Source organism: Protomyctophum parallelum, assembly GCF_964188405.1.
Source record: "Protomyctophum parallelum genome assembly, chromosome: 13".
Lineage (NCBI taxonomy): Eukaryota > Metazoa > Chordata > Actinopteri > Myctophiformes > Myctophidae > Protomyctophum > Protomyctophum parallelum.
Window position 1 is genome coordinate 39,103,274 of NC_139708.1, and position 25,947 is coordinate 39,129,220.

Consider the following 25,947-nt stretch of genomic DNA (forward strand, 5'->3'; position numbering starts at 1 on the left):
GGGCTGGGAGGTATATACACTTCTGGTGCATGGAAGGATTTTGATATTATATATTGATCATAATGATAAGCTGTCTCTTTTTTACTTACCTCACTTCACCTCATAGCTCAGAGTTCATTCATTTATTGCTCAATCAGCGTATCTCAGAATTATTTCAGCATTTCCTGCATGCTTTATCAGTGCACTCATGCTGTTGCCCGGGCACGTTTCACATACATATCATATCGCTGTGTGTACAGTGTGTGTGTGTGTGTGTGTGTGTGTGTGTGTGTGTGTGTGTGTGTGTGTGTGTGTGTGTGTGCGTGTGCGTGTGCGTGTGCGTGTGCGTGTGCGTGTGCGTGTGCGTGTGCGTGTGCGTGTGCGTGTGCGCGTGCGCATGTGCGTGCGTGTGCGTGTGCATGCGCGTGCGTGTGCGTGTGCGTGTGTGTGTGTGTGTACGTGTGCGTGTGTGCGTGTGTGTGTGTGCGTGTGATACACCTGATGTGTATTCTAAAACAGCTGAAATGATAAACCTGAGCTGTTGCATGTGTTCCTACTTCCTATATAGTGTTAATTTCACTCTGAGAGTGTATACATGGAACCAAATGGACCCTAACGGGCCCCTATATAGCTTAGGGGCTTGCAGAGGAGTGTAACAGATGGAACCAAACGGGGTCCATTTGGTTAAATAAAGACTGAGGATATAGCAGATATAATAATAGCAGATCTACAAGCTCATAGCGCGCCACTGAGTGGCGCGCTACGAGCTTGTAGGTCTGCTATTTTTTGAAAAATCGAAGAGCGACTGACATTTTTAGAATCTGATCTCAGGTCAGAATGGGTTCATCAGACCAGTGTGTGTCCAGTGGAAACCTCGTATGAATCTGATCTCAGGTCAGAATGGGATAATATGCAAGAGGCAGATTTTCCAGAGTGGAAGGTGATTTTCCCTGACACCTCGCTTGGTGTTCGCCCGAAACGAAAAGTCATTACTGATAAGTGCTCGTAACTTTAAGAGGGGTGCAAATTAAGCACCGCGTCCGATTGGTCTAACAGACCAGGAAGTGGGGTTTATTTCCAATGGTGTTGACTTGTGCATGTGTTATAATGGTGTTTGGGCCCCGGGTGGGTATACTTTAACACATTCATGACGGGAACCCCTTTTGGTGTTTCAAGTGTTATGTTATGCTTTAGATATTGAAAAATAGCAGATCTACAAGCTTGTAGGTCTGCTATTTTTGAAAAATGGTGAAAATGTGGCGCAAATCTCATATATTCTCATATACGTATATTCTTTCAGAGCTAACGTTTTTTAACTAAAATCTTTGCTTCTGTGGGGTCCCTGGAACAACATATTTTCAGATGGGGATCGGCGGCCAAATACATATATTTTTGGGGGTCCCTGACATGAAAATGTTTGAGAACGACTGACGTAGAAACATGGGGTTCTCAGAAAACTGTCAGGATTTAGAAGGCATTTGTAGAATTGTCCTCAGGTCTAAATGGGCTAAGGCCAGAGTTTCTTTTTATTTCTTTATTTTTTTAGTTTCGGGGTGTAACAACGTTATTGGTTTTGAAAGTGGTGCTGTGCTCACACCCCATATGGTGGGAATTATAACAATGTGAGGTGCGTTGTGGTCCGGTGAAGGGAGCCTTGTAAAAAAAAAAGGCTCAGTGTGTGATTTGAGTCGTGTCGTTTTATGGCTGCGCGGTTGCCAGCGGGCGGCGGTGGCTCAGGGGTAGAGTGCCTGGATGGTAACCGTAAGGTTGCCAGTTCGAACCCGGGCTCCCCCAGAGTTACTGTCGAAGTGTCCTTGAGCAAGACACTGAACCCCTAATTGCTCCCGATGTGCTAGTTGGTGCCTTGCATGGTTTCTGCTGCCATCGGTGTATGAATGTGTGTGTGAATGGGGTGAATGTAATGCACAATCTCTGTAAATGCACCATTTACCATTTACACAGATAGCATGCAGCTAGGTAGGGAAGGACCGATGTTGTTGCCATGGTCTGAGAGAGAAACAAGCAAGTCGGGTGAGTCCATACGAAAACAAGCCTATAAAATAAGCGACCACAGTATAGGTCGCATGACCGCACACACAGCACGCACGCACGCATGCACACATGCATGAATGCGCGTCACACACACACACACACACACACACGTGCAGTACCAAGTTGATATTAATTTGGGTGGTCCTCGTCGACGTGGAAACGTTTTGAGTTCCACTAATTTAAACCAACAAGAAAACCAAGTTCGCTTATAATGAACAGACATGGCAACTCCGGGACGGGAATAACGTTTTATTAGTTTGAAGAAGAAAATAAAAAAAATAAACAGCTTTCCTTCATCCAGCCCAAAATGTTTGGTTTTCTTTGGTAGTCATGCTTGGTTGCGCTGCCATATCCCCCACAAAGCAAAACGTTATATAGGTTGGGAAACACATGAGAGAGGAGGGAGCATGTGCCCTCGAGGAAATCTTAAATGCCAATTGGTTAATCGTAAATATAATCATCTATTAAACTGTTTTAAATAAATTAAAGGTCTATAAATGGAAAACCATGAAGAGATCTGATGTTTATTTTATTTTTTTGTTGTTTTTTTTTTGCAGTGAATGGTTTGGCGGCGAAACGCTTGACATAATGGTTTGTTTACCAGAGTTTTACAACAACTAACATCAGCGGTACGTTTCATAAGAACTACTGCCACACTTCCTCCATGTGTACGGTCCAGGGTTCATCGCCCCACGGTGGACATTTTTGTCAAAATATTTTTGCACAGGCTATTAACCCATTTCGACCGAGACCGAGTCTACAAATGCCTTCTAAATCCAGTTTTCTGAAAAACCTCATGTTTCTATGTGTCAGTCCTTGACATTTTCATGTCAAGGACCCCCCATCTGTAAATATGTTGTTCCAGGGGAAAATGTTACATTAAATCAAATTAATGTGGCCTTCTTTTGGCCCATGGGGTGCCAGATTGGGGGAAGCTTGAAATACATTTAAAAAATGGCTGTTTAGGACTTGAGATAGTTTTGCGTATAGTGTGTCATGTCTTTATTTATGTTTTTTTTAATTTTTGAATATATAGTTTTTATCCCACGATTTTGTAACCCATTTTTCACCCCTGTGTCAATCATCTAATGTGATCCTGGGCTCTACACACCCTCCACCAACCTAGTCCCCATATATGGGGGACAAGGGGAGAGCAACGGACTTGAACTCATGCTTCCTTCATGCCTTCATGAGTGTCCAAGTTGCTCCTTTACACCTGACAGGGGGGAGTTTCCCTGGTTGGACGTAGCGCGTGGAAGGAACACGTTATTCCAACCAGTTCCTTTCCCCTCCATCAGGCGCCCCGGCTGGCCAGGGGGAGGCAGTTTTGTCTTTATTCATGTTAAATATGAATACATCCCTTTTTCAAATGAAAATGTCTGTCATATATGCCTTCTTTCTAGTAGTTAGTACACTAAATATGTTGTTGTTGTGGGGAGCAGTGCATGGTGGCATCGTCATGCATCCTCCACGATTGTTTGAAATATGCGAGCGGTTCCAGCCCTCCCAAGAAATTAAAAAGAAAATAACCACCAGTGTAATTCTATAAGTATAGCGTGGCATGTCTGCGCTGTTCCCACAATTACACGGAGGGGCGGAGGGACGTAGTCGTAGTGCGTCGTCGTTTTGCACGCCATGGCGGTGCGAAGGCAGCGGGACGTCGTTACCGCTGTCTTCCCCCCCCCCCTCCCCTCCCCTCCCCTCCCCTGCCCACACAACAGCTGCGGGTTAACCCGTTAAAACCCGAGGCCGATTCTACGAATGTCTTCTAAAACTGTTTTCTGTTTCTATGTCGGTGGTGCTCAAACCTGTCACCATGTCACATATACATATAGACCCCAAATATTATCCATATATTTGGCCGCTATGTCTCCCATCTCATGATGTTTTGTTCCAGGGACCCCCAGAAGCAAAGATTAGTTACATTGTTCGCTTCAAAACAATTTAAAATAAATGTATATATATATATATATATATATATATATATATATATATATTATATATATGGGTCTAGTCAAAGATTTTCACATAATTTCACAATAATAAAAAATAAATAGCACATCTACAAGCTCATAGCACCTCATAAAGTGACGCCCTGTGAGCTTGTATATATGCTATTTCTGAATATAGCCAGAGTATAAAGACGATGGTTGAAGTTCTTCAAATACAGGTACAATCTAAAATGGCACGCCAGGTTTTGATGGGTTAATTTATTTGAACACACACACACACGCCCACGGATTCGACGTTCACACAAAGGAAAATGTGCGAATGATGCACACATTCTCATCAAAGATGGGATTTGTTTAATAAAATCCTTCCCCCGCTTTAAAAGTCAGAAAAACAACATATGTTCCAGACTGTTGGGGGGGAGAGAGAGAGAGAGAGAGAGGCGTAAATAAGGTGCAGTCTGTCCTAGGGGTGGACGATATGGCGATAATTATCGTCGGGACGATACAACGTCTCCACGATATGGCTTTTTAGAGTTATCGTTTTCATCACGATAAATGTGCTGCATCAGACAGTGAATGCACACTCTATATATGCAGTTCTATGCCGTAATTTTTACTTCTGCAGTACGACAGTTTCGTTCACAAAAAATAAAAGATCTACAAGCTAACCACACGTTGCTACGGCACCCCAATGGACGGCGTGGTTTGCTTATAACTCTGTTGAGTTCTCAGCACTCCCAAAGTCCCCGCCCCCTTTCTTCTAGGCAGAGGGAAACAGCATTGCGCTGAGCTGTAGCCTCATGTAGTAAACAGCTCAACATGTCGAGGAAGGGTGACGTGTTTATAGTTCCCAAAAAGAACTCCACGTCTGTCACACAGACAGAGCCCGTGTGTTAAGACCAACGTGACTCGTCTTCATGGATATAAACTCACAAAACAACAGCATAGACTGCAGGACTCCTCCACCACCATTTACCACGCTATCGTCTGCTACGCTACAGAGTAAATTGTCCGTAACACCGGGGCTCCACCGGGCGCATCAGCATCGCGTCTCCGTCACCATCACAGAATGTTCCCCTTTTAATCAATGAAGGGGTCACCATTAAAATTGAACTGGTTCGTTTGTTGACGCACGCGACGGAGACGCAACGCGCCCGGTGGAGCCCTGGCGTTAGGCTGGCCACGCCTAGTAGCCAAGCACCAGAGCGCGCGCCGCTCACTGTACACGCGTCGCTCGCTTAATAATCATTAATTTCTGTATCAATGCGGACATAACGTGGTAAATGTTCATAAGCACACAAGTGTACAAAATGCTTTTTACACTTGATTTATCTCCAGAGTCCTCAGTCCTGCACCCCCACAATGCCTATGCCAGTTTAGCCTTAACATCTACATGTTATTCAATGTATTACTTTAGCACAAAATAATCTTTTCTAAACCAAGCCCTCATTCAAAAGTTATGTAAGTAAGTAAAATGAAATGTTATTTATAAAGCACCTTAAGAAACAAAGTTAGAAGGTAAAAACAAGGAACATATCAATCACAGTTGTGACAATATCAGAACAAAAACAGACGAGGCAGAACAGAAACATAGGGCTATACAAATGAATGTATTTTCTGTGAATTAACTCAGTTTAATCCAGTGATCCTCAGCCATTTTAATTTCAAGGACCCCAATAGAAAAGGAACCACCGCTCATCCGCTGAAAAAAACTTTAGAGAGGTGCTGGAGCCACAAAGGGAATAAGAGAAAAAATAAAGGGAAGCTCCGCACACTCAGATCTGCGCACAATCAATTTATTTTTGGCAAGCTTTCGGTCTACTGACCTTCTTCAGGCATTTCAAGGACTTATCCAGGAATTTCAAGGACCCCCAAATTAAATGTATATGAATTAGCCAGGGTGACAGGGTCCTATAGGCCTTTTCATTGTGATTTTCATCTCTGCACTGGGACCCCATGTTACAGACATGTTTACAATATTTTACAACAGTAGCTACTTATATTTTGTTATTTAAAGCTGTGATTATTTATTTAAGAAGCACTGTTCTGAACCAATGTTCGCCTTTAAATAAATAAAAAATTAATCATCCTTAACCTTTTAAGCTAAAATAATGATGACCGGGGACTTAAAATCATTGTTTTAATTGATGGCCTTCATGCCCTGGCACTTGGCCTTGTGCCCTCAAAAAGTTGACCACACTAAAGGCCAAATGGGACTCATAACAACTTTTTGGGAATCATTTGAATGACCACCTGTGCATCCCGGGACCCATATTTGAAAACCTATTTACATCACTGATACAGCGTCACACAAAAGCAGCAAAAGTAGAAGATCCACAAGCACGAGATGTGTGAGTGAAGTGACATGATTTGAGCTTGTAGATCTGCTACTTTAGCCCTTTTTGAATTTGAATCCTATATGGGATTTCCACCGACAGAGACGATAAGCAGAGCTTGCGGATCTGCTATTTCTGTTGCTTTTGTGTGATGCTATAGTATGGTAGAGCATACATTTGCAAGACATAAAATATAAAAAAATGACAACAAGCGGTTTCTGCTGACAGCTACATTATAATAGTGTGGGGTGTGTGTGCTCGTGCACATACCGATGAGGAGTTTCTCATGGTATTTAAATGTCTAAATACAGTCTAAATGGTATTTCTTAAATTTTTGTTACCTTGTACTGTTAAGTAACTTGAAAAATAACCATAAAAAACCGCGCGCGAAAATATCGTGATAATATCGTGTATCGTGATAAGCTTGAAAAAATATCGTGATAAAAGTTTTGTCCATATCGCCCACCCCTAGTCTGTCCTCTGTCGCGTGGGAACCTTGTATGTTCTATGTAGAACCTTCTCTAAAACACCCTGGACAACGCTCCACACGTCCCAGACTCTTCTCCCTTCTCTAAAACACCCTGGACAACGCTCCACACATCCCAGACTCTTCTCCCTTCTCTAAAACACCCTGGACAACGCTCCACACATCCCAGACTCTTCTCCCTTCTCTAAAACACCCTGGACAACGCTCCACACGTCCCAGGCTCTTCTCCCTTCCCTAAAACACCCTGGACAACGCTCCACACGTCCCAGACTCTTCTCCCTTCTCTAAAACACCCTGGACAACGCTCCACACGTCCCAGACTCTTCTCCCTTCCCTAAAACACCCTGGACAACGCTCCACACGTCCCAGACTCTTCTCTCTTCTCTAAAACACCCTGGACAACGCTCCACACGTCCCAGACTCTTCTCCCTTCTCTAACACACCCTGGACAACGCTCCACACGTCCCAGACTCTTCTCCCTTCCCTAAAACACCCTGGACAACGCTCCACATGTCCCGGACTCTTCTCCCTTCCCTAAAACACCCTGGACAACGCTCCACACGTCCCAGACTCTTCTCCCTTCTCTAAAACACCCTGGACAACGCTCCACACGTCCCAGACTTTTCTCCCTTCCCTAAAACACCCTGGACAACGCTCCACACGTCCCAGACTTTTCTCCCTTCCCTAAAACACCCTGGACAACGCTCCAGACGTCCCAGACTCTTCTCTCTTCTCTAAAGCACCATGGACAACGCTCCACACGTCCCAGACTGGGAGAAGGGAGAACCTTCTCTAAAGCACCCTGGACAACGCTCCCTTCTGGCTCCAAAACTATGGAATGAACTTCCCACTGCAATCAGAACTGCAGACTCACTCCGCCGTAGTCTGGAAACTCACCTCTTCAGACTCCATCTTAGCCCGTAGGATATCTTTCACAATAATGAATAAAACATGTTCTAGACATTCTAATGATCACAAAAAACATATATTACAATTATTGTACCTACTTTTATTAGGGTAAAGGTCAAAAGTCTTAGGTTAAAAAAATGTTCAAAATCGCACAGAGTCCAGACATTTTTAATTTGTGTGAATTTCAGCCTCTGTGGGGGGTATTTATATGCAAATATCATGACCAATGGCATTGAAATGGCATTGCAATGAACATCACTGATGACGTTTAGGTGAAAAAAGAACAGAAAAAAAATTTTTTTTTTAGTAATTAAATAAAATAAAATTGTTGCTAAAAAGCAACGCTGGGTCTTAGAGGGTTAAGCACTAGCCTCAACGACCTCACAGTATGCAAAGGCTCAACTTATGTAACTAAGGGCTGTATTTTGCATGTCTTAAGTACCAGGTCTTATTACTTAACTTAAGACCTGGAGGCGTGGTCAATGCTCTTTGGCCACTCAGAATAGTCAAATGGCATTGATCACGCCTCTAGGTCTTAAGTTAAGTAATAAGACCTGCTACTTTAAGACACGCAAAATACAGCCCTTTAGTGTCCGTGACATCACTGGCACTTTGAAATAATAAAATATCTAAAAACACATCTTACCCGCATTAAAAAAAAACAACAGGAAAGTGTTTATTGTCTCCCAAACATCATTAAAATAAGATCTGGTTGCAAAAGGGATGAAGCGGCCCTTTTAGCCCAAAAACCTGCAACTACAAATATTTCCCAAGCACAGAAAAACAAGCCCAAATTGCTTATAATAAGCGGACATGGCAACACTGCTGGGAAGTGTTTGAGTTGTGTGCCCCCCCCCCCCCCCCCCCCCCCTCTCTCTCTCTCTCTCTTACTCACTCACGTTTTTCCCGACGGTGCTGATATATTCGCTTTTCTCTTTAAATGAATCGCGACGAAACAAACAAGTTGACCGCAGCCAAAGTACAACAACTCACCACAGCTGGGGCGGTCGGGCTCGTGGCTTAGTGTGTATGGCAGAGAGAGCTAGAGAGGCAGAGAGAGAGGTCACCGTCGGTTCACATCTCTCTCTCTCTCTCTCTCTCTCTCTCTCTCTCTCTCTCTCTCTACACACATCTCTGGCCAAGACACTTCTTCGGTCATGAGGATCTGTTGAACAGTGAATTTCCCCACCTTCACTGGATTGTAGGGCATCAATATATATATTAAAGGGAATTATTCTTGTTTTTTTTAGGTTTTCTAATCTCAATTGCACCCAAAAACATGAACTTTTAACATTCAGTAGATTTTCTGTGATCTGGGGTTTTCTGGCTCAAACAGGTGCTCTGATTTGCCGGCAGTAAGTGACATCACTTACTGCAAATCCCATATATGTCAATGGGATTTGCCAGCAGATGTCACTGTTTCCCTGTGTTGCCTGTTTTCATTGTAGCTCAAAAGTAGCTCCAAACCCCAAAGAAAACTTCAGACCACAGAAAATCCACTGAATGTTCAAAGTTCAGGTTTTTTGGGTGTAATTGAGGTCATAAAACCTAAAAGAAAAAATAAAAATAAAAATAAATGAAAATTAATGTCATAAAACCTTTAAAAAACAAAAAAAGCTGAAATATGGACGTATACTTATGAGGTTTCTGACCGACAGCAGCAATATCCTTTAGAACATTTGTGACCCAATTTGACGGAGGGACTGCCATTGGATTTTTTTGGGAATTTGCAATGTTCTTGTGTGTTCTTGTGTGTCTTGTGTGAAAGCAAGGAATCATAGCTTCAGATTGACATATTGGTTGTCAGTTTGACCCACCAGTTTTGGAGATATGCCATAGAGTAATGTCTTGCAGAATACAGCAAGTTGAGAAAACAGGCCTGAAAGGTTCACTTCTGTGGACTCTAACACCTAGCTATACATGTTTAAGCATTTATTTCATATTTACATGTCTTCTGTGGTCTCTAACATTATACACCTAACTACATGTTTATGCATTTATTTCATATTTACATGTCTTCTGTGGTCTCTAACATTACACCTAGCTACATGTTTAAGCATTTATTTCATATTTACATGTCTTCTGTGGTCTCTAACATTATACACCTAGCTACATGTTTATGCATTTATTTCATATTTACATGTCGATTTCAGCTCTGACACTTATTCCAGACATGTAAGTATGTAACTTATATGTAAGTAAGTTTTTCTCCTCTGGTGAAAAGCTGGAATTTGCGCGATGGCAGGCTCTCAGTCAAATCTGGTCACATTTGTATACGTTGTTTGTTTTGTTTTGTTGTCCAGTGCACCACAGGACATGGAGGAGGTGCACTCGTTCTCCGACAGAGCGACCTCCGCTATCATGTAGGCCTGACGTCGACGTTTAAAAAATGTCTTTTTAAAATGTCTTTTTTTCTGAAAAACCTCATGTTTCTGTATCAGTGGTTCTCAATATTTCATGTCAGGGACCCCAACAATTATATGTAATATTTGGCGCCGACCCCCATCTGAAAAGATGTTAGATGTTGTTCCAGGGACCCCCCCCCCCCCCCAGAAGCAAAGATTTGAGTTAAAAACTGAAACTCTGAAAGAATATATATTCGAAGATTTGCGCCACATTTTAACGATTTTTCAAAAATAGCAGACCTACAAGCTGGAGTGCCGCGCTATGAACTTGTAGATCTGCTATTTTCCAATAGCTGAAGCATAACATAATGCTTTAATAAGCGAGGCAGGAAACCTCGTCCACATCCTCGTTTGTGTATAAGCCCATTATAATAATTAATGTTCTGATCCAGACAGGCCCGGCCCGGCCCGGCGCGTATTAGTCGTATAATCAGCGCCATATCACGTCGGGGGGGGGGGGTGGGGGGGAGGGGAAGAGCCACTTCCTTTTTAACAGCAGGGACCTGACTGCACGGTGGTGGGAATTAGAATGTGGCGAGTCAGCACAGGCTTGCCAAGCGTCACTCACTCACGCTTAATAGAAGACATCTCCCTGGCTGGCTGCCTGCCTGGCTATATACTCTCTCTACACATGTTCTGCTGAGGCTGGAGGTCTCCAGCCGTAGTGCTTCTCAACCAGGGGTCCCGTAACCACCAGTGGTCCCCTTGAAGGGGTCCCTATAGGACGGTGGTCCCCCCAGCTAGATAACCAAATGGGACCCTTATTAGATTTTAAACTCTGTAGTGCTGAGGGTCCATTGGGGATTCATTTTACGCTCTCGAGTCAAGAGTTTTTTTTTTTTTGATTTATTTATCTCACGATTTTGTAACCCGTTATTCACCCCTGTGCAAATCATCTAGTGTGATCCTGCGGGCTCTCTACACACCCTCCGCCAACCTGGGGAGAGCAACGGACTTGAACTCATGCTTCCTTCATGCCTGAGTGTCCAAGTTGCTCCTTTTACACCTGACAGGGGGGAGTTTCCCTGGTTGGCCGTTTAGCACGTGGAACGGAACATGTTATTCAGACCAGTTCCTTTCCCCTCCATCAGGCGCCCCGGCTGGCCAGGGGGAGGCAGTTTAGAGACCAGGATTACTGCATGTTTTTTTTTAGGGTACCTACCCTATAGGTATAGGGTTCTGGGGGGGGGGGTCCCTGGAACACCATGTTTTCAGATTGGGAGTCGGCAGCCAATTACATACTATAATCTTGGGGCGTCCTTGACATGAAAAGGTTTGAGAATGACTGGCATAGAAACATGAGGTTGTTCAGAAAACTGTCATGATTTAGAAGGTATTTGTAGAATCTCAGGTCGAAATGGGATTTAAACAAACAGGATTCCAATCTGGATGTGGCACAGATCTGATTCAGTCTGGATTTGGCTGCCAGTGTAATTATTGAATTTTATTTTTGTATTTGAATCGTGAGAAGTGACAGTTTTGGACATATGAGGTTTCCACCCGAACAGAGACGATATGTCCGCTGTGTAGGCTGGCTTTCTGTTTGCCTAACGTGAAGGTTGTCGCAGACTATAGAGGTTAATGTTGGTTTCGTTCAAACAAGTGTCAAATAGGTCTTACATCCTAATGCTAATCATTGCATGAAAGACTGTTTGTTCAGCTAAATAAATAGCTCTTCTACATCCTGATGATAAAACATTTTCTTTGAGGCGAGGAGTTAAATCATTTATTGCTACGAGCTGTTAGCATAAACACCAGCCCCAGTTGCCAGCGCATACATTCACTTTAAATAGACGGTGTTTGACCGCCCCTTCCCCCCCCCCCCCCCCCCCCCCACACACACACACACACACACACACACGCTACAGACAGCACCGCAGCATTGGAACACATACAAGCTCCTTACCTCTCGTCAGAAGCTTTAACATACATACATTGTACGTACATACATACATACAGTACATACATACATACATGCGGTCACCTTGGGTAAAGTTTGTCATGGGGACCTCAAGGAGGGCCTTATCTGAGGATCTTAAAGGATATACGTTCAGATTTGGGAGGGGTGTAGTAGAGGCACCTGGAGCTCACAGGCATGCAGCCAATGAAGAGCATGCAGCTAGTATTTTGGATTTCCAGAAAGACCTCGTGGTCTAAATGGGCAATAGAGAGCTATAGTTCGATAGTGACACTTCTCGGACTATGCACATAAACCCTACGTACTTCATAGGGCTCTATCCTTGGCCAACAACTGGTTTTCCCTCTATACGTCTAATCTCTTTGCAGAGAATAGCCGATCTACAAGCTCACGGCGTGTCACGTTGTAACACGCCGTCAGCTCGTAGATCGGCTATTTTCACCCGCAAAATGTTCACCCCAGAATATATAGGGACACTTAGGGTTCATGTGGTTAATTTCCAACCCCACGCCACAAACACAAACACATTTATGACAAGAGTGTGTCTGTTATTGATTCGCTAATAGTTAGACAGATTGTGTGACCGGGGTGGGGGAGGGGTGACCAGAGCATTGTGGGTGAAAAGCCACACACCATCAAGTATTCACGAGTCTGGGAAGAAGACGGACTTCTTGGTCAATTAGTGAAGTGACAAACGACTCTTCATGGAGGGAGGGAAGGAAGGACACTTCTAGATTGCTGCAGTTTCAAACACGCTAAACAGTGGCATGGCACGCCATCATATCAGTTACATCATATACATACATCACGCGTGGACGCACGCACGCGCGCGCGTGCACACACACACACACACACACACACTGTATAGAGAGACAGACCTATCGATCACATGGACAACTCGACAGACAGACGGGGAGAAGGCCATTATTTGCAGCTATGGAGTCGCGTAATGACTAATGACAATCAATTAATGGCCTTTTTGTGATAAGGATCAAGTTCATGGAACACAGCTGAGCTTAACTCTAATTCAAGGAGACTCTTAAATGCTTGGCAAGAATGGTCTGCTTTCTAAGAATGATGCTGTGGAATCAAGCTGCGGTCTTTCACCATCCATGTGGGCATGGAGACACGGCCAAATCATTTCTGGGTGTCCCCTGCAGCCAAAAACGTTGAGAACCCGTACTCTAATCGGTGTAAAGTACTGCTACTATGTACATTTACTCAAGTACTCAAGTATATATGACCTTCTTAATATTTTTACAATTTCCAATACTTAGTTCTACTTCTACTTGTAACCAATTCAGCCCTATATAATAGTTTCCCATTTGAAAAGAACTAACGCATTGTGAGCTCGTACTGTAGATCTGCTTTTTTTTCATACTTTTACATTTTACATATAATGTTTGGGTCCTTGAGATTAATTCTTTGAGAACTTATATATACTAACAGAAATATGGGTTGTTCAGAAAACTGTCAAGATTTCGAAGACATTTTTTAGACTCCTCAGGTCTAAATGGGTTAAATTTGGTACTTTAGGTATATTTTGATGTCAATACTTTTTTTTTTTTTTTTTTTTTATCCCACGATTTCGTAACACATTTTTCACCCCTGTGTCAATCATCTAATGTGATCCTGGGCTCTACACACCCTCCACCAACCTAGTCCCCATATATGGGGGACAAGGGGAGAGCAACGGACTTGAACTCATGCTTCCTTCATGCCTGAGTGTCCAAGTTGCTCCTTTTTCACCTGACAGGGGGGGAGTTTCCCTGGTTGGACGTAGCGCGTGGAAGGAACACGTTATTTCAACCAGTTCCTTTCCCCTACATCAGGCGCCCCGGCTGGCCAGGGGGAGGCAGTTTAGAGACCAGGATTTCTGCATGTTTTTTGTGAGGGTATACCTACCCTAGCTGTACTTGTACCCTAGTGTGTGTGTGTGTGTGTGTGTGTGTGTGTGTGTGTGTGTGTGTGTGTGTGTGTGTGTGTGTGTGTGTGTGTGTGTGTGTGTGTGTGTGTGTGTGTGTGTGTGTGTGTGTGTGTGGTGGTTCTACATATTTGCAGTAAAACATGTGAGTACGTACTTTGTACCATGACTGCCTCTAATTTACTGAAGTTAGAGCACACAGCAGCACTTCTTGACTCCGGTGTCGGACTGCAGTCTGAGGCCGAGTACACTGACTACACAAGTACTCCTTTAAGTCCTCACTTTGAACTATCGTCAAACCAGTGCTTAGAGCTTCGGGGCTATTAGAGGGTCAGTTACCGCAACACCTTCTTTTTTTCCTTCTCTTTGGCCCACACATTAAGGCCAGCCCTCTCAGCCCTCTCAGACAGAATCCAGGGGGATTAAAGGGAGATGTAAGGGATACTTCATACAGCAGGACAAGGCCTCAGAGCATGATACGTATACATGCACACTAAACCTTCAAGTGCAGCGCCGGCCTTTCTGTGTGTATAGCATTACCCGCTTCTCAAACCTTTTTTCACGTCAAGGACTCCACAAAATGATACGTAACTCGTCAGTTAAAAAAAACAGTTTTGTGCCATGCAGGGACGTCGTCCAGATGCAAAGATTATGAGTTGAAAATGTTTTGTTTGTTTTTTTAAATTATTATTATGTATTCAAAGATTTGCTGCATGGGGGGGGGGGGGGGGACCCCTGGGAGAGTATACTTTGAAACTCAGAACACAATTCTCTGCAGCGGACGCAGTGGCATGCAGGAACGCAGTTATTTGTATTGACTCGATTCGTTGTGAAATCGATCCCATGCCTGCCGTCGCTTTTTAGAGTTTCTTTTCACCTTCTTTTTTTCCGGGCCTAAAAAAACGGAGCCGTTTTTTTTTGGGTCGTCGCCGTTGTTGTCGTTGTCGTTGTTTCGCTGCCATGTCAAACGTCTGGCGAGGAAACACGAGGGAGCTTAATGAAGCGTTCCTTCATCCAAACGACTTGAAACAATCGTCAAAGTGGAATCAGAGGGACCCGACCGACCGCAGAGAGGAACAACGTCGTTGCTGGGATAACTGGCCTGAGATCAAGCTGTGTTTTGTTTGGGCCCCCGGGGGGGGGGGGGGGGGGGGACTTTGAACTGCCTCTCTCTCTCTGCACCACGGGAACGCTGTTCTTTTTGTTGAATTATATGTGCGGCTCATGTATGACAATGTATATACCGTACAGCAGTGATTGGTGTTCTTAAACCATTGAGACCGGGAAAGCCTCCGTGTCATTTTTAGATCTGAGCAACAAAAAAAAAGCATTATTTATTTTATTTATACTTTGGCGATTCATAAAAGTTGCCGCAAGACGTACAAGGTCACGGCACGTCACTTCGTGCCACGCTGTATGAGCTTCATGTACATCTGCTATTTTTGGTTGCTTCTGGGAGGCACAAAATATTTTCAGATGGGGGGGGGGGGGGGTTAAATACATAAAATGTTGGGTGGTCCTTGACGTGAAAACCTTTGAGCACCACTGTGATTATGTCGTAGAAACACACGTTTTTTTTTTCAGAAAGATGTTAGACATTTTGTAAGAACGGGTCGTCGTCTCCTCAGGTCTTAATTGGTTATGGGACAAATCCGCGAAGCCTCCTGTCATTCCCATGAACGGTTTGGACGTCTTTAATGGGAAACAAATAAGGCATTCAGGCTCCATTACTTGTTTGTTTTATAGCGAAAGCCACAGCAAAGTGCTCTTTTCAAAGTCGTTCACTGTTTTGACCATATACTCGCCATCATCATCCCTCCTTTTGAAGTCAAGCAATTTGTTCCCCCAGATCCATATTGGCCACAATAATATAGCCTGACAGACATTCTTTTTAGGGGAGGGAGGGGGGTGGGGGGGATGTCAGAGGAAGACATAATGAGCTGGCGCCGGATAGGACAGCTATACCACACACTACATTACCCACAATGCCCACAGTGGCCTGGCCTCTTGGCTATGGCTGGAGAGGAATGAGTCTGCAGCCTATAGTCTAGTCAGGAGGGACGGACGGACGGACGGGCGGTCAGGCAGGCAGGCAGGCAGACAGGCAGGCAGGCAGACAGGCAGACAGGCAGACAGGCAGGCAGGCAGGCTGGCAGGCAGGCAGGCAGGCAGGCAGGCAGGCAGGCTGGCAGGCAGGCAGGCCGGCAGGCAGGCCGGCAGGCAGGCAGGCAGGCAGGCAGGCAGGCAGGCAGGCAGGCAGGCTGGCAGGCAGGCAGGCCGGCAGGCAGGCCGGCAGGCAGGCCGGCAGGCAGGCAGGCAGGCAGGCAGGCAGGCAGGCAGGCAGGCCGGCAGGCAGGCAGGCAGGCAGGCAGGCAGGCAGGCAGGCAGGCAGGCTCATACTTTTAGAGCCGAATAAAAGTCGGTTCGGCGCTGTAGAGCCTACAATTTGACGTCATTTGAGGTTCTGGGGGGCGGGTACCGTCCTAAAGTCGGCTCCTCGGTGCTACTGAAAATCTCTGACGAGCCGCAATCATTTCGGCACTACAGCGCCGAAACAGCGATAAAATAGGAGTATGAATCGGCCCTTAGAAGCAACCAGTATCAAGTATAACTATAGATCGTATGTTATTTAGACAGATGCGCGGGTTCACTGGTTTACCTGGCATCCTTTAGTGTTGTGTTTCAATTCACAGATTACATATATTGTTGATAGTAGGCTATATTGTTTGTATACACCAACCAACCCACTTTTCATCAGTGTTGTTTTTGGCAGCAAATTTCTATTTTAGTTTCAGTCATATAGTCTCTTGAATGGCTTTCATTTAGTTTTAGTCACATTTTAGTCACCTGGAATGTTTTAGTGCAAGTCTAGTTTTAGTCGACTAAATATAAGATTTTAGTGGACTAAATCTACAGTTGATTTAGTCGAACAAAATGTATTTTGGCGGGCCTTGATGCCGTCGTAATGACTGTTTTGCCGTCGCAATGACAACGCACTAACGCAGTGCGCGACGCAGTGTGACACGTTGTGAGCTTGTAGATCGGCTATTTTCAGCATGCAACTAATTGTAAAATGACTGGATCTCTTGTCCACTAGTCCCTCGATTCCTAACATTTTAGTCAAAAGCTGTGTGTGTGGGCCCAGGCCGTAGCGTAACGGTCTGGGCACCGGACTGGTAATCCAATCGCAGTGTGCCGCGGGTTCGACTCCCGGACCCGACACGGCCTTTACTGCATGTCATCCCCCCATCTCTCTCCCGTTTCCTGTCAGCCTACTGTCTGTCCCTTCAAAAATCAATAAAAGGCGTAAGCCGCAAAAACATATCTTAAAAAAAAAGAAGAAAGCTGTGTGTGTGGGTGGGAGGCTGGGTAGGAGCACGAAAACACGCACACACACAAACACACACGCACATATTAACTGTATATATTATGATGCTTTCGGGTGTACAGTGACAGTACAGTAGAGTAGAGGGAATGCACGGACTGCACTGTAACTGTCATTTCTCAACCATTTCGGACGCGGGGTCGGGGTGGCTCGCCGGAAACCGGGCCAGCACCCTGGATGGATTTGGCGTTTGTTTTATGCTGGATGCGTTCCTGTGGGTCTGGAACTCTACCTCATGCTGATGCTGTGTTGGTTTTGCCTGTGATCCTATAGTTTACTAAGGCACTACAGACATGCTTTCTGTATGATCCTATAGTTTACTGAGGCACTATACAGACATGCTTTCTGTATGTATGATCCTATAGTTTACTGAGGCACTATACAGACATGCTTTCTGTATGTATGATCCTATAGTTTACTGAGGCACTATACAGACATGCTTTCTGTATGTATGATCCTATAGTTTACTGAGGCACTATACAGACATGCTTTCTGTATGTATGATCCTATAGTTTACTGAGGCACTATACAGACACTATACTGTATGTATACAGCTCTGGGTAAAGGAAGAGCGTCTGCTAAATGCCTAAATTGTCTAAAATTGTAAAAGTGTAACTGCACATGATTCAGCAGACTCCACGGTAGAGCTGTACTGTACTGTACCGTACCGTACCGTACCGTACCGTAGGCTACCGTACCGTACCGTACCGTACCGTACCGTACCGTACCATAGGCTACTGTACCGTACCGTACCGTACCGTACCATACCGTATACCGTATAGCAACCGCTGCCTGCTTGTGTGTCATGTGTTTTAGCCGAGCTCGGCAGCTTTTTCGGTGCTTTGCATTGTAGACTTTGGTTTACTCTGTCTGGTGTGGTGTGGTGTGGTGTGGTGTGGTGTGGTGTGGTTTGGTAGTGGTGTGGTCCTTCTTGGAGCCTCACTGGGTGGGGGGGTGCACACCACCACCACCACCACCACCACCGACCACTCCTTCAGGAAAGAGTCCTGGAAGAGAGAGAGAGAGAGAGAGGAGAAGGTTTTAAGGAAATTGCTGTTAAGTGGTTCTTGTGGCTTTCGTGACTTTGACTCATCAGCCGTCTGCACTGAGTCCGTTCGGGGGGAAGAGAGACCTCTCATCTCCAACGTTGTGTTGCTTTGTGCATTTTGCAGTTACACAATGCCCTACTGTCACACTCACAGTTACACAATGCCCTACTGTCACACTTACAGTTACACAATGCCCTACTGTCACACTCACAGTTACACAATGCCTACTGTCACACTCACAGTTACACAATGCCCTACTGTCACACTTACAGTTACACAATGCCCTACTGTCACACTCACAGTTACACAATGCCCTACTGTCACACTCACAGTTACACAATGCCCTACTGTCACACTCACAGTTACACAATGCCTACTGTCACACTCACAGTTACACAATGCCTACTGTCACACTCACAGTTACACAATGCCCTACTGTCACACTCACAGTTACACAATGCCCTACTGTCACACTCACAGTTACACAATGCCTACTGTCACACTCACAGTTACACAATGCCCTACTGTCACACTTACAGTTACACAATGCCCTACTGTCACACTGACAGTTACACAATGCCCTACTGTCACACTGACAGTTACACAATGCCCTACTGTCACACTTACAGTTACACAATGCCCTACTGTCACACTTACAGTTACACAATGCCTACTGTCACACTCACAGTTACACAATGCCCTACTGTCACACTGACAGTTACACAATGCCCTACTGTCACACTTACAGTTACACAATGCCCTACTGTCACACTGACAGTTACACAATGCCCTACTGTCACACTTACAGTTACACAATGCCCTACTGTCACACTTACAGTTACACAATGCCCTACTGTCACACTCACAGTTACACAATGCCCTACTGTCACACTGACAGTTACACAATGCCCTACTGTCACACTTACAGTTACACAATGCCCTACTGTCACACTTACAGTTACACAATGCCCTACTGTCACACTCACAGTTACACAATGCCCTACTGTCACACTGACAGTTACACAATGCCCTACTGTCACACTTACAGTTACACAATGCCCTACTGTCACACTGACAGTTACACAATGCCCTACTGTCACACTTACAGTTACACAATGCCCTGAGTGTCACACTCGACAAAGGGCGCCAAACAAAATAGCAGATCTATACGAGCTCAAAATGTGTCGCGAATGAGACACGTTTTGAGCTTGTGGATCTATACTATTTTCTGGTTATTTTTTTCTGCACGTTGAAAAATTACAGTTCTTTTTTTTTTTGTGGACATTGTGAGGTTTGATGGGGTGGGGCTTCATCAGTGGTCTGTCTGTAATGGCGCTTTAATCATACACGTGCTGTTATTTAGGGTGGGATGTTTGGTGCGTACTTACGCACACACACACACACACGCTCTGTGCGATGTTAATGTCTTCTGATGACGTGCTTTATATAACGGCCGTGATTAGGATTTTACGCTGGAACTAATTCGAGAGTATAATAGTCTGTCTGTGGCTGGTGGGTATATAGACTAGCGTTGCGGTCCCGCCCCCTTTCATGACGCCGGGCCCAGGCCCTGGAAATAATTCTTAATGCATTTCTTTCCCCCCATAGACATTTCAAAATGTATTTATTTAAAGACATTTTTTAAGCCTCGTACAAAGCCAACTCCAGTTGTGACAAATCATGACAACAAACTTTTTTTTTACAACCATAGACTGTAAATAAATATGGACAAAGCGTTCCCCGGGTCTAACATGAACGTAAAATGAAGCCTGTCAGTCCTTGTATTGTAAGTCGCCATCTTTCTAGATCCGTTTGGGCCCAGCTGGCCCATTGGCTGGCTCCGTTTGGGCCCAGCTGGCCCATTGGCTGCCCAGACAACGAGGCGGGACTTCCCCCCTTCTTCTCCGTTGGTTTTTATTTTGACTCGAGTGGGTGGGGATCATAGACTGTAACGGTAGCCACGCCCCTCAGAACATACGCGACTTTATGGTCATTTTTTTTCATAAATGGGACCATAATTTTCCAAAAAGAATATTATGACATTAGAAATGAGACTTTAAACTAGTGACTGGAAGCAGAAAGTATTCATGACCATGTTTATTAAGGTAATACAGTCTAGGTGAAGTTGGGCCCAAATACATGGACTTCTATGGGGCTATGGGTTTTTCTGGGTCCAATGACAGCGCCACAACAGGCCATTATATGAACTTTCAGGAAATCCCAATTTCCTCAGTGGCTTCACAAAATATCTGTCTGACTGCCCCCCTGGTTACAACACTTTTTTTTGTTGTTTTTCTTCTTTGTAATTATTTGTTTGGTCCAAAATATTGTGCTTGTTGTTGTCATGATTTTACACAACCTCCAGTTGGCTTTGTATACGACGCTTAACCCATTCTGAACGGGCACCCATTTTGGTGTTGGCATCATGTCGTGCTTTAGCTATTGAAAAATAGCAGATCTACAAGCTCACAAGCTTGTAGGTCTGCTATTTTTTTAAAATCGACTGACATTTTCAGAATCTGATCTCAGGTCAGAATGGGTTAATCAGACCAGTGTGTGTCCAGTGGAAACCTCGTATGAATCTGATCTCAGGTCAGAATGGGTTAAAAGGTCAAACGTTTTGAAATGTCATAGGGGAAAAATGCATTGGGAATTATTTCCTGGTCCTGCAGGCGTCTCCCCCGGCAGGGCTGGACTGGCCACAGGACGTACCGCCATGATAAAACAAAAAATCACACCCGTGTGAACTGAGTGGTGCAACTCCCCTCTCCGCATGCTGCCATTCTGCCAGTGCCATCATGATAATGTCACTGTATCAGTGAGTGACAAATAAACCCTCTTCTACCTTGAATCCTTTTGCCAGCATCTTGCCAGTGAGAGCTACAAAGGGTTGTGTATAGTTAGTTGTATGTTGGTTTGTATCATTCATGTTGTTCTGTAAAAGTGGTGGTATTATTAGGGGCTTGTTTGTTTGCGTGTGCCTCGGCGGAGCGGGCGGTATGGTTGCTGCTATCTGCGCGCTGGTTGTGGTGGGCCGGTCTGGGCCAAATTCGCGCGAAAATGACCCAGTCCAGCCCTGTCCCCCGGCCAGATGGGGGTTTGATGGTTCGATACCCTTTGGTGGAGCGGTTAGTTAGGGGGGTTTTGGTTTCCTATTCTGGAGACCATGGCGTTCAAATCCAGGTGGATATACCGGGGGTTCGGCCACTAGTGGATCAGGGGTAGATATGGGAACCACGAGGTTCCTCGGTTCGATCCCGAGGGCTCAAAGTGACCGATGAGGTGAAACCGCTTTTTTTTAGACCCAATTTATATTGTTTTCTTGTATGCTGCTGGTGTTGCGTGCCAATGATAGCCGATCTAGACTTTCACAGAGCGTGGTATTGTGAGCTGATAGCAGTGTTGTTTTTGGCAGCAAATTTTGATTTTAGTTTTAGTCAAATAGTCTCTTCAATAGTTTTCATTTAGTTTCAGTCACATTTTAGTCACCTGGAATGTTTTAGTGTTAGTCTAGTGTTAGTCGACTAAATATAAGATTGTAGTCGACTAAATCTACAGTTGATTTAGTCGACTAAAATGTATTTTGGTGGGCGTTGATGCCAATGGCTGTTTTTATGCTTGCTGAAAATAGCCAATCTACAAGCTCACAATGCGCCGCAGCGCATTGTGAGCTTGTAGATCGGCTATTTTCAGCAAGCAACCAACTGTAAAATGACTTATACCGGATCTCTTGTCCACTAGTCCCTTCCTAACGTTTTAGTCTAGATTGTATTTGTTAATTGTCCGTACATTTAGTCATAGTTGTAGTCATCATGGCTTAGTTTTTATTTAGTATTTATGTCGTTTTTGTCAGTGAAAAAAGGTAGTAAGTAGACAAACATTTTTCATTAGTCCACGGAAACAACACTGGCTGATAGGTCTGCCAAGAGTTTTTAATGTATGATCCTCAGAGCTTAAAGGACCACTTCACCACTTTTCAACCTATCTTCATATAATAGGTCCTCACTAATAATCATGAAAACAAAACTTTTTCACCTCGGTCTGTGTCTCATAGGAGGGCTGTGGGCAGTTCAGAAACCGTCTTCCAGTGACATCATCGATGGAGAATACAAGCTAATAGAAACTGCAGGCTTTCTAGTCCTGAAAAGTTGCAATGCGAAAATGGAAGCCATCGTTCTCACGATAATGAAAATCTAAACATTTTTGTGAAATAAATCTGCCTAATGATAATAGGCCGATTTTAATAATAATGCCTAATAGGGTGCATCCTGCATCCCAAAACGCAGTTCATAGTTAAGGGACGCAATAAAACAACGACCTCTGCATCCACGGGATGCACTACTGCACTGTTTTATATTCTAGTTTATTTTGCTAGCTTTAGTTATAATAATCATTTCTTCTTCTGTTTTCCACATGAATATAACCACATTATAACCATGTAAAATGAAATGGGAGTTAAATGCTGCCATTTGTAAAAACAAAATTACTAACGTGGTTGAAGTGGGATTCATAAAATGTCCCTGGGACTCATTTCTAAAAGACCATCCCTGCATCCTTGACTCATTACATTGAAAACCTATTTTCATATATAGGAGGCCTTAGCGATGTTTCACCAGTTTCAATTGAAACGGGCCCCCACCCTCAGGGGGCCTCCACCCTCAGGGGGACTACACCCTCAGGGGGGCCCCCACCCTCAGGGGGGCCTCCACCCTCAGGGGGGCCCCCACCCTCAGGGGGGCCTCCACCCTCAGGGGGGCCTCCACCCTCAGGGGGGCCTCCACCCTCAGGGGGGCCCCCAAGCTCCAACTGACCGCCAGGCATCAGTCAACTCCCCGCCACCCTCAGGGGGGGCCCTCTCTCTCGCTCGCTCGCTGCCTTGCTCTCTCTCCCACGATGTTAAGTTACACCTATTTCCTGTTAATAACCTTGGTAAAATGTGCGTCATTGGGAGGTAAAGGGGAGACACTTTATTGTGAAGGGACGACACGATCAGGTTGCTGCGTAATTGTCGAGAGTAATGGCTGTGCGCGATATATAACAGTCCAAACTATTTGTATCAATACGGCTGTATCAACAGAATAATGTCATAGATATATAGGGGGCCTCATATTTCATCTTGAAACGGGCCTCCGGATTCCTAAGGCCGCCCCTATTTACATCGCTGAACGGTACCTTGAAATGAAAAGAGGACTGATGTCCCCACGTTTTGTTCTCCCTCCGCTTCCTCCCTGCAGGAGCCTGATGCCGAGGACGCTGGAGGGCCAGATCACCATGGAGAAGACCCCCAGCTACTTCGTCACCAAGGAGACGCCGCAGCGCGTCGGCGCCCTCGACCCCCGGCCCGCCAAGCTCATCGTGGTGGTGCGGGACCCCGTGACGCGCGCCCTCTCCGACTACGCCCAGACGCTGTCCAAGAACCCGGGCCTGCCGTCCTTCCAGAGCCTGGCGCTCAGGAACGCCTCCTCGTCCTCTGCGGCGGCGGCGACTGACGATGGCGGCCCCGCCGTGGACGCGGCGTGGAGCGCCGTGCGCATCGGCCTCTACGCCGAGCACCTAGAGAACTGGCTGCGCCACTTTCCGCTGTCGCGCTTCCTGTTCGTCAGCGGCGAGCGGCTGGTGACGGACCCGGCGGGCGAGGTGGGCCGCGTGCAGGACTTCCTGGGCCTGAAGCGGGTGGTGTCGGACAAGCACTTCTACTTCAACCGGACCAAAGGGTTCCCCTGCCTCAAGAAGCCGGAGGGGAGCAGCCGGCCCCGCTGCCTGGGCAAGTCCAAGGGCCGAGCGCACCCCCGCATCCCCCGACACGTCCTGCAGAGGCTCAGGGACTTCTACCGGCCCCACAACCTGCGCTTCTACCAGATGACCGGACAGCACTTCGGCTGGGACTGATTCTACCAGATGACCGGACAGCACTTCGGCTGGGACTGAGCCTTTAGCCTGGCTGGGACTGAGCCTTAGCCTGGCTGGGACTGAGCCTTAGCCTGGCCTGGGACTGAGCCTTAGCCTGGCCTGGGACTGAGCCTTTAGCCTGGCCTGGGACTGAGCCTTTAGCCTGGCTGGGACTGAGCCTTTAGCCTGGCTGGGACTGAGCCTTAGCCTGGCTGGGACTGAGCCTTAGCCTGGCCTGGGACTGAGCCTTTAGCCTGGCCTGGGACTGAGCCTTTAGCCTGCCTGGGACTGAGCCTTAGCCTGGCCTGGGACTGAGCCTTTAGCCTGCCTGGGACTGAGCCTTAGCCTGGCCTGGGACTGAGCCTTTAGCCTGGCCTGGGACTGAGCCTTTAGCCTGGCCTGGGACTGAGCCTTTAGCCTGGCTGGGACTGACCCTAGCCTTCTACCAGATGACTGGCCAGGACTTTGGGCTGGGACTGACCCCAGCCTGGGACGCATACCATTTCCGGGTTTCTGATATGGTCATGGGGGGGGGGGGGGGGGTGACGCGAGGTTAGACTGACCGTACAACCTGCACTTCTATACCAGAGTGTCCAGGACTTTGGCTGGGTTTGATGGACGGACTGATGGACGGACGGACGTACGGACGGAAGGGACGAGGTTCCTGTCATAACTGGAGGACGGACGTACGGACGGAAGGGACGAGGCTCCTGTCATCGCTGTCGTCATGGAGAAACCTTGCATGTCCATGTTTCAACTTTTTCTCGTTTTCTTTCGCATCCCATTTAGACCTGCAGGCCGGTTCTACAAATGCCTTCTAAATCAGTAGTTCTCAAAGTTTTTCGAAATCCAACACTTCCAAATTTTTCAAAAAATTGTAGATAGTAGCTTGTAGATCTACTATGGGAAAAAAAACGTATTGTTGAAGTGGTTAAATGAGACTAAATACCGTTTTACCCCATTTTCTGAAAACAGTACGGTATGTGCTTACAGTTTGGACATACAAGGTTTTGACGGTGATGTCTTGTCTCTGGAGAGACTCTGGACGTTCTAATGATTCGCAGGGCTAACATATTATACTCAGGGAGGGAGGGGGGGAGGGAGGGGGAAGGGGGGGTCTAAAGGAATGAGAGAGGAGGGGGTCACCAAACTATAGCGGAGACCCCCCCCCCCCCCCCAGTTTCTGGAACGTTCTGCCTCAATCAACAGAAGGCACAGCAGCAGCATGTGGAAGAAGGACTGACTGACTGTCAGTGGGAGCGTCCAGTGGCGTGCACAGATAGACACTAGGGGGTGCTAGAGCACCCCCTGCCCTTTTGGCAATGTGCTAAAAAAAAATATATATATATTTTTTTTTTTTTCTGTGTGGACCATGGTGACATTGATCAAATCTTGATAAAAACGCTTCTATATTATTTAGGCCCCCACAATCTAAAGCTATGTTTCTATGTCAGTGGTTAAAAGAAAAATAGCAGACCTACAAGCTCGTAGCGCGCCACTCGGTGGCGCACTACGAGCTTGTAGATCTGCTATTTTTCAATAGCTAAAATGTGCTGCACAAGGTGCCCTTTTTTCACTTGAGCACCTGCCCCTCTAAATGTCAGTGCACGCCACTGGGAGGGTGCATGCTCGCTTCAACGTGAGGTATAGCTCCGCTGAGAG

The 25,947-nt window shown here is 45.8% G+C and overlaps 1 protein-coding gene across 1 annotated transcript in view; it reads left to right on the forward strand.

Moving 5' to 3' along the window:
* The window catches only part of LOC310869941 (heparan sulfate glucosamine 3-O-sulfotransferase 6-like), a gene marked incomplete at its 3' end in the record, with an annotated part of 44,639 nt that extends 20,354 nt beyond the window's left edge, over window positions 1–24,285 (forward strand). The window contains exon 3 of the mRNA XM_083780932.1: window positions 23,631–24,285. Within this exon, the coding sequence (XP_083637058.1) occupies window positions 23,631–24,285 (655 nt within the window). The remainder of the gene's footprint in view (window positions 1–23,630) is intronic.
* Between the last annotated feature and the right edge of the window lie 1,662 nt (window positions 24,286–25,947).